The 10,011-nt window shown below is 33.3% G+C and overlaps 1 protein-coding gene across 4 annotated transcripts; it reads left to right on the top strand.

Annotated features, from left to right (window-relative positions):
• Positions 1-1,119: 1,119 nt before the first annotated feature.
• LOC148283020 (uncharacterized) lies at positions 1,120-8,689 on the top strand. Of its 4 annotated transcripts, XM_088224197.1 has the most exons (5): positions 1,593-1,701; positions 3,282-3,395; positions 4,120-4,251; positions 6,058-6,344; positions 7,063-8,689. In XM_088224197.1, exons 1-4 carry the CDS (start codon positions 1,654-1,656, stop codon positions 6,340-6,342), a joined length of 579 nt encoding a protein of 192 aa, XP_088080323.1. In that variant the 5' UTR covers positions 1,593-1,653; the 3' UTR covers positions 6,343-6,344; positions 7,063-8,689. The 4 variants fall into 4 exon arrangements, with proteins under 4 accessions (XP_088080324.1, XP_088080323.1, XP_088080327.1 ...); XM_088224198.1 differs by having other exon boundaries at positions 1,120-1,701; positions 6,058-8,689; XM_088224201.1 differs by having other exon boundaries at positions 1,595-1,701; positions 3,296-3,395; positions 6,058-8,689.
• The last annotated feature ends 1,322 nt before the right edge of the window (positions 8,690-10,011 follow it).

Raw genomic sequence — 10,011 nt, 5'->3', positions numbered from 1 at the left:
TTCTACAAAAGCGGTCTGGCTGTTTTTAGCAGAACATAACATGTATATATTAATCAAATTGAAAACATTCAAAAGAAATTTATAAGGAGCCTGGAATATCGTTTTGGTAACATTGAAAATGATTACGGCGCATCTTTGATCAATTTTAATATAGAATCACTACAAAAAAGGCGCCTAGATATGATTTAATTTTTTCTTTTCAAAATTCTCAATAACATAGTTGATTCGCCGTATCTTTTACAAAATATGGTTTCCGTTGTCCTCTTCGCTATACTAGATTAAATTCCCTTTTTTATGTACCAACTTGTAAAACAATTATACCTCGAATTCATTCATTAGACGTACCTGTAGAATTATTAAACGGACTCAGTATTGATGTAGACATTTTTTAACTGCACGTTGCATTTGTACAGAAAATTTCTTCATGGGGTCGATTATTTGGGATAGTTGCTGAATGTACATCTTGAGTGGTTTATGCTATGTATATGTGCCGCATGTAATGTATATGTTGTGTATGTTTTATATGTGCGTTCATGTGTGTGCGTGGATGGCTCGGAAGTGGTGCATTCCGGTATTTTTATTTATTTTAATTTATACCTCCATGGAAAACGCAAATGTCAACCAATTATCTTTTTTCACTTAAAATTCTTATTTATTTTTTATTTTTTGTCACATTTAATGTTTATATCTTTTTAATTTATGAAAACTTAATTGGTCTTTTTATGTTAAAAATTGTTGTTTTTAGTACATATTTTGTATGACTGTATGTTTTCTAAATAAAATAAAATAAATAATTAACCTTGCTGCACCTGATAACATCAATATCTCATTTTCCAAAATTGTGAAGTGGTTTCTTTCTGCATAACTACGTTCAATTGTATCACTCTTACGTATTGTTATATCAACCTTAATTTTTTTTTTAAATTTCGTCTTTGTACCGTGTTATTTTGAAACCATGTAAAAAGAGGTTCCAATGTAAAGTTTTTTTTATATATTGCTTAAAAACTTATTTTTATACCTTTTATGGCAAAATTTTTGTAATTTATTGGAATTGAAATCATGGAAATGAACTATGAATATTATTGTGGTTATTTTTTATATTTCAGAAATGTATGGCAGACGTTGAATACTTTCAAGACAACTTTTCATTCCCGAACACTCCTGACTTGTCCCACTGCGATGACAACAGCATAGAGACCAATTCTTACTGGACTCCATAGCGCAAACACTCAGCCTCAACCCTGACGTCAACATATACACAGAAGACGACTTCCCACTCATTCTCCTTGTGCAATAGACGAAACCTTCTCTGTACCATCACATCGAAGTGCTCCAAATCCATAGATGTGGGTAGTGACAAAGACGGGTTCTATTGGGAATCAAAATATCTCAAAAGTGAGAAAAATATAACGAGAATGCTGTATTTTCCCAGCCATGAACACATGAAGTTTAGAGGTAGCGATAATTCGCTCGATGAGCTAACATGTTGCGATGATCTTCAAAAATCACCATCGTTTTAGACATTAGAAAATATGATACTGATTGCCGATCATTGAAGTTAAAGATACATCTTCTAGTGAAATCCATTAATGTTCAAATATGTCAACTTCTTTACCAATATATACAAAGGGCCCGTCAAATAATTAGATAAAGATGGTATTGCTAATGACGCCCGATATTTCAGAGGCTCGGATTTCACAGGTATGTACCAGTTTGTTTTTTAATTCACCAGTTGTGCTTTAAAAAAAATATCATTAACAAATTTATCCCTATCGATCCCCATTAGGTATTTATACTTTCTCATTAGATTCTTATTTTTTAAAATCTGTGTCCAGGCCAGAAATAAAACAGAACAGTAGACAAGTCTTTTCGACTCGATGGCTGCTCTCAGGTAAAAATCCTGAACAGGAAATCGAGTGGAGATAAGTCCACACTCATTGTGTAGTGTTGGCGATTTGCCCTAATCTTGAGGTCCTGGATTCGATTCCTAGCAGGGTGGATGTGAAATATTAATTTTAAAGGTTGCTAAGCTGCAATATTTCATTGTTCTGGACTAGCACTTGGAAGTGTGGGACTAATTGCCTTAACTCCATGCGACAAATGATCGAAAAACGCTGAATTCATCGATGCAGAGCCCTATACAAAGGGGAATGATGATGATTATTCTTATTATATAATGATGTGATGGGGTCAGTGCTATCTGACATCTCTGTGACTCGCATAGATCTATTATGACAGGTTCCCATAAGTTAATTCTCACCCACCAATCCTAGTTCTTGAAAGGAACGTGTTCCTGAGTAGAGAGTGAGCTCGTATATGTATTGCTTGATCTTTTCAAGCCCAGGTCTTTTAAGTATGAGGCTTTTAGGTAAGGAGTCATTTCTACCATGTCCTTAGGTTTAATTATTGGTAAATACCCGATGATGAACTTTTTTGACCTGAAACTTTTGTAGGTATTTCTTGAAAACACAAACTCCTTAGTTATAATTTTATAAAACCTAGTTCTGTATCTTAAGCTAGGTTTCCTAGGACAGCGGTGCCCGTATTTTAACGGCCGTAGTGAACGGTGATGCAGTAGACAGCCGTCGTAACGTCGACTAGAGAGTGGTTTCCTAGGAAACGGTGTTAAATGGTGTTGATAACACCGTTTTCCTAGAAAACCACACTCTAGTCACCGTTACGACGGCTGTCCACTGCATCACCGTTCACTACGGCCGTTAAAATACGGGCGCCGCTGTCCTAGGAAACCCTAGCTTTAGATGATAAAACACGGGAGTCCTCTTTTTGCTGTTTTGAGGTTAATAATGCTAAAAGTCCACTTTGATTGTAAAACTTCTTTTTAAGTTGAATTAAAAATCTGAAGTCTGTAGTTTTAATGCAAAAAACATCAATAGTCCAGAAAACTATTTTAATATGTACTTTTACTATTTTAAAAATCATTATTTTACATTGAAAGATCTTTATATGTTTGTTGAAATTATCTCATTTGGTTAAAAAGTTATGATGTTTTGGAAACCGTACAATCATAAAATCTTATTTCCTTAACATTTCTTTCAAATGTGATTCCCATAGTTTTCAAAGATGCCTGCTCGGGCGAAAGAGCTTGATGTTCAATACAGAAATTAAACCAGGAAATTCGATTGATCAAAATTATTCAAACACTTATTATATTATATTGATTAATGAATTATGTTCCGATTCTGTTTGGTAAAATATTTTGTAGTGCATTTTTAAGTTTGGTATTTAGTAAAATTTTCTTTTGTTTTTTTGTTTTTCACTAGACATCTTTCCACAGCACAGTGTCACACCAGTCCTCCACAATAATTGATTACTTTCTGGTTGAAGACTCTGCGTTCCCCGATTGGCTCTTGTATCTCTTGAATGTTGCGGACAATGTGAGTTTGCCACCAAACAAACATTTTGTATATAAAAAAAAATACAATTGCAATCGTATCATAGTATATATAATAAATATTCTGGGTTTATTAGGAAGATGATTTAAGAAAACATGAAATATTTAAAGCAGATTTATTAGGAAAACGTTTCAAGAAAACATGAATTATTTAGAGCAGTTTTTTACAATTCTGCTGATATAAGGATTCATTAATAATTTTCGGGTTTAAAATAGCACATGCATAAATATGCATATTTTAGTTTTTTTTTGCTTATTTAAAAATAATAACAAAAAAAAACATGAAATTACTCATAATATTGGAAGGAAGTATTATCTGGAAGATTGCAAATTTATATAAACTTATTAAATATGCCATAGATGTGATTGTGCATTAGTATGTAAATATGTGTTACTTATACAAGCCGTCAAATATTTCTCCATGAAAATTTTATTTTATCGACAATTTGTTGGTTTAATTTGAGAGTGCGTACTACCCAATGTCTGGCGACTATTCTTAGTAAAAAGATCATACCATCGTCTTAAATAACTGTGCTAGAAAACAGAGTGCAGTTCGAACCTCGGACCTTTGATCACGGATCCGGAACCCAGTTTAGAATCCATCTCTTTACATCATACAAGCTGAGAGCGATGATCGGTTTCAATTTGAAAGTCATAATAAATTTAAATGATGGTTTAATATGTTTATCAATTATGACCTTTTTCAGTATTCACTCGGAGAGGCCATGAATGATTTCCCTCGGGAAAGGGGAGGAGCTGGTGATGGAGTGGGCGTACACTCCCTGTATAATTCTGGTCATGAAAGCACATCAAACTCTTCCAGCGGTAACAGCGCGACGGTGAGAATAGTAGTTATATTTATCTCTTATCATCGCCGCTGTCCAACTAGTGTAAACATCAATTTATTTACCATATTTTCCTCGATTATAAGACACGTGATTTTTCCTATATTGGGGTCTGAATCTGAATCCACCTTGCCAGGAATCGAACCTAGGACCTCGAGCATGGTAGCGGAAAGCTAGGTTCGATTCTCCTGGCAGGAGGGTGTATGTGAAATATTGGTTTTAAAAGTGGTTCTGTTCTGCAATAACTAATTGTTCCCAAACGGGCGCCTGATGAGTAAGACTGGTCACATTACATTCCATGTAACCAAAATAATCATGATACGCTGCAATAGGAGTGCAAATGCAGTGCTCTATGCACCCCATGAGTGGGTAGGGAAATTATGATAATGAAGAAGAGTATTACTCTTATTGTTTTATTGTCTAGGGTCATTTGTTTTACACTAACTACTTTCATTTTTACTTATACGTTTGAGCTTACTACCTCTAGGACTTATACCAACAAAAAAGACAAACAGTAAGAATGAAAGAGAGAAAAAAGATGATATCGAGGCCTTATTGACAGAACACATCAAATCAACAGTCTTCATATATTTCAAATATTTTTAAATATAGGTGCAAGATGTTGATTTTAATTTTTATGCTATGCCAAGAATAAAGATTACTCTTTCAAAGCTTTAAAAAAAGGTTGTGGTCCCGTGGCTAGTGTTGCGAACTCACGGATCAGAGACCCGAGGTTCGAACCCCACTCTACCCCAACTTGATTTACATTTTCTAATAGTGAGTTATTTACAACTTGTCGAAAATGGCCACCAAAATTGAAATATTTGATATTAAATATTGATATTATATTAAAAATTCATTATTTATTATGAAAGTTTTTTGTTAAAAATAGGTGTTATCATCAAAAGAAAAACAAAATCCTAAAGGTATACGTCATTCAAAAGAAAATTTTCCGCTCTACGAGATACTATATTTGCTTTTACATTTCATTTATAATTTAACTTGATTACAAGCCTACAAAATGTAATGTCAAGTAGACAAAAGTGAGCATTTTCGACTCCTGTTTGCATTCAAATGCTGCCAAAGCTGCACGTGATATTTGTGCAGTGTATGGTGAAGATGCTTTAAATGATTTAATAATTGGTTCTCAAGTAATGAAGGAGAATACATTATTGACTAATTTATTATAATTTTTTTTGTTGTGTCATCTTGTTCTCTTTATTTGAAAAAAATGGATACAACTTATGTTAATACCCAATCATATGCTCGACAGCCTTGGGTCGGCCTTGGCTGAATCCAGGAGTCTCCTCCACTCTTGCCGGTCTGCTCCCCTTCCTCTCCAGTTCCTCACTTCCAACATTGTCGTATCTGCACTAATGCAGTCTATCACATTTGGTCCTTCCTGGTTTTCGTCGTCGTTGTGGCACAGAGAGAGTTAAGCGTTTTACGGAGTTTTCATCGTCCATTCTAATTATTTGGCCAGCCCACCTCAAGCGCCCCATCTTGATGGAATTGACTACATTGGGCGCTCCGTAGATTTCATATAGCTCCCTATTGTAGCGACAATGCCAATGGTTGTTTTCTCTCGCAGGGCCATAGACAACTCTTAGGATGCTTCTTTCAAAAGCCGCAATTCCCTCGATATTCTTTGTCATCAATAGCTTTTCTTATTTCTAATCTTTAAAGATTGCCGATAGACGTATAACTAAAAATTAAAGTAGTTTACGCAAATTTATAAACAAATGCTGTAAAATGTCATACCACAAAGTGAAAAATGATTTTGATATTCTTTATACATAGATTGATCCATCAGAGTTGCCGACCATATCTTCAGAAAACATGCCCCCGTACCGTGCCGGTTTCCTCAGCCCACGAGACTACCGACGATCTTCTGCTGCCAGCTCTGTCCTCGACTACGACGGCTCCATCAGCATGCGACTCTCCAGCGCCCCACCAGACAGCGACCAGACCTCCAGCACTGGGGACGGCAACATCGTCAACTCGGTCTTCAGCCTTCATGTCCAGCTGTCCAACACGAGCAGCAATGACGCAGATATCGAAGTCGATTCCGACTCTGACAATTAAATGTAATTTATATCGGTAGAATTACACATTTGAAAATCAATTTAAACTGAATTAAAACAATTAAACAGTCTGTGGTCCTGTGGCCGTGTCGCAAAATCTGAATCAGAAGGTTCAAACCCTGCTCCACCACATAATAACTTTCTTATTTATCGAAATATTTCGCTTAATTGGAAGTAAATCTAATTTAACTAATGTACTGGGACATTTGATGCTGACTGTTTTTTATAGAGACAATATACAGATACATTTACTTGATCATTTGCAAATAGAGCATTGTTGGAAGCTCTTGGTCCGGATTACTTTCTTTCTTGTTATTAAAGAAAAGTTTTAATTGCATTTTAGAACACATTATTACACATATACCTTTTTTTTCTGACTTAAGCTATGGTTTCCTAAGAAATCAGTGCTGTTATCTGGTGGCTATAATATGCCTAGATGCGGCGGGCGTATCAAGACGGCTGTTACAAACTAGCTATATTGACCTAATTTTATTAACTTATTTTTATGAAACTGAGATTTACTATGGCCGAAAATGGACAATCTAGACATAATTAGCGTTATTAGTAGAGATATTTGGAACTTCAGAAGTCATCGGGAGTCAAAAACTATCATTTGGAGGAGAGATAGATGTTTAAAAGTCATGCTACTTCAAGATTTAGTGCAAATTAAAAAAAAATCCAGGTTTTTGAAAGTCCAACTCACGTTTGCACTCATTTTCAGACACAAAGAAAGTTCCAAAACTGTATCAATACGATGGCCGTCCTGCAGTGATGGCCCAGCAGTTTGTCGTCCAGCTCACAATCAACGGTTTTCAGGAAACCCGCACTATCTGGTTTGTACCGATAACGTTTTAATGACGTCATTCACCACCATGGCACCGCTCTCTTAAGAATCTACAGCTTAACATTATCAAGATAATGTTAAGTCTTAGATTGGGATACCATAGATTTGATAATAGAATGTTTACTCTCACCTTGAGAGAGTAGAAATTTGGATATAAACCATCTAACATAAAAACATCAACATAATGTTTAAAAAATGTTATGAGTAATTATTATTTTAATTTTTCTGCCGCTGTCACAAAGTTTCACAGTAATTTTAGTGGTTATTGTTCAATTAAAGTTCTCAACGTAATGATAAGTTTTTTTTTATAACAGTCGTAATGTTTTCCTTAGATTCGATGTTTTAATTATGAAATTATCAAAACAAATCATGTACAAATAAAAATGCATTCAAGCCGCACCGAACAAAATAATAAACTGCCATACTGTAATGTTTTTTTTAAACGGGTTTCTTGTGTATGTTTTTTTGCAAATTTCATAGTTTCACTAGTCTAGGAAATTACACTTATTTCAGATTCCAGTTCAAATGTGTTAGTCAGTAAGACTAATTATTTTATAGAAGAATGTCTCATATAGTAAAACTTGGCTGGCTTCAATTTTTTACTATAACTGAGTTGTACATATTAAAGTTACCATTTATTTAAAGTTGTACAATACATACTTTCTAGTGATATGAATGTCACAAAACGTATATGAAAATTTAATCTTATATTATTCTCGGTTTAAAAAATAGCATTAATTTTAATTTTGTGTTTTTATAATACTTAACTACGGGTGGTCCTCGACTTTGGTATCTGTGTTTTACAAAAATATGCATGTAGCCCTCCCCTCTTCTCTGAGATTATTAATATTATATTCAAATATGCACAAAATGTAAGATACTGAAATAAAAAAGCGGCGAGTTTAATTTTTAATAACTGGTTTCCCTAAGTATATCTTTATTTATTTTTTGCTTGTGTTGGCAGTCAGCATTACACAGAAAACTTAGTTTTTTTAGTTTGACAGATAGCTTAGCTTCTGGCTGATTTGTTTGTTTTGTGAGCTAATTTCTTTCGTCCTTCTAGATTATATTTAAGGCAAGTTTTAAATACATTTCACTAAAATTAAACTAATTTGATTTAGTAAACATATATTGTAAGATAATAATGTTTCATGAATTTTGCCAATTTATTATCAGTTTAAGACCCAGTGTTCATTAAAAATCAACATTAAATCATTTCTCCACGTGGAGTAATTTCAAAATTAAAAAACTGTTAAAAAAAATCATAGCGCTGATAATACGATACATAAAAATATTTATATAATTTTTTGGCTTCGTTTGATGGTATATTAATAAATGTATGAAGCCTATGTCAAATCTAAAATATGTTATATGCAACAACTATGTGGAACAGGAAACCAAAATGACATAAACAGACTACAACGACAGCAAAATAAAATATTAAAGCTAGTATATGACCTCCCTTATCTAACACCAAATAAAGAACTCTTAAAAAAAAAAAAAACTAAACAAATTAATGTTAATGAACTTTTTCAACTAGAATCTTTCAAATTTATTCATAAGTTAGCCACTGATATTGCAGACAAAGAACTAAAACTTGAAAAAAATTGTAATAAACGTGGACATAATACAAGTATTTCATAACAATATCACATACAACAGGGGTGCTCAAACGGTCGATCGCGATCGACCAGTCGATCGCGATCGACCGTGCGGAAAGCTAATATCTATATATGCTACGGTACACCCTACCTAGGTAGGTAGGGTGTATCGTGTATGTACGACAACCCTGCATCACACATACTTGCAGCCTCTCAAGTCGATCGTAAGTAGTCTAAAAATATTGAGGTAGATCGCCAGCAGTTCAAGTTTGAGCACCCCTGACATACAACATTACAAAATGAGACATGGAAAATCGAGACTAATAAATCAGGGACTGAAATTATACAATAAACTACCAGACAAAATGAAGAACGAACGAAAAAGACTGAGACAAACTTTATTATCAACAACAGAGTATGAATAAAAAATGATATATTATTTTTGTAAAATGAATGTAATAATCTGTAAGGGTTAATAAATAAATAAAAATAATTAAAAAATTGATCGACCAGTCGACGCCGATTGACCACTTGGTCACCGCTGGTTTATACAACATAATCCTTTCGTAAAATTATTTATTTATTTTTATCACTTCACACAAGTGGCAGAAATCAATAGCACACAGAAGTCGAGAACTGCCTGCATGTAAGTCTAGAATTAGAGGCAAAATGAAGCACGCATTTGAGAATGACTGAAAATATAAAGACCAATGCTCTTTTAATAGTGAAAATACATAGATTTTATAAATGGGAATATTTTTTTCACTCTAGCAAATCAATTACATTTTCAAACAAAATTTGAATTAGATAGAAGAATTGTAATCAAAGAGACAACTGATATTTTTCACTACATTTGAACAGCTTTGTCATTAAATTTGAACATTTAAAATTGGTCACACTTATATGAGCTTAGAATTAGACTTCAAATTAGTAAGTTAGATATGAGATTATTTAATACTATTTTTAAACAGAAACTAATCTGTCAGCACGATCTTGGTTTTTGTACATTTTTTCTTGTGAATATATTTCAAATGTCAATATATTTTAGACATAAATATAATAATTTGTGTAACATATCTACACTGGAAAAAAAATGTCTATTCAGTGAAATTATTGTTTTTTTTTTCAAATATTTTTGCTAAATGTGATATTTATTTGCAGATAAATGTAATGTTCTATCTTTATTTAATTTTAAAATAAAATCTACATAAATAAAAATACTGTG

This window comes from Micrasema longulum, unplaced genomic scaffold (genome assembly GCF_059751315.1).
Source record: "Micrasema longulum isolate JH-2025_06_02 unplaced genomic scaffold, ASM5975131v1 h1tg000271l, whole genome shotgun sequence".
NCBI lineage: Eukaryota > Metazoa > Arthropoda > Insecta > Trichoptera > Brachycentridae > Micrasema > Micrasema longulum.
This window is presented reverse-complemented; position numbering and strand designations above follow the sequence as displayed.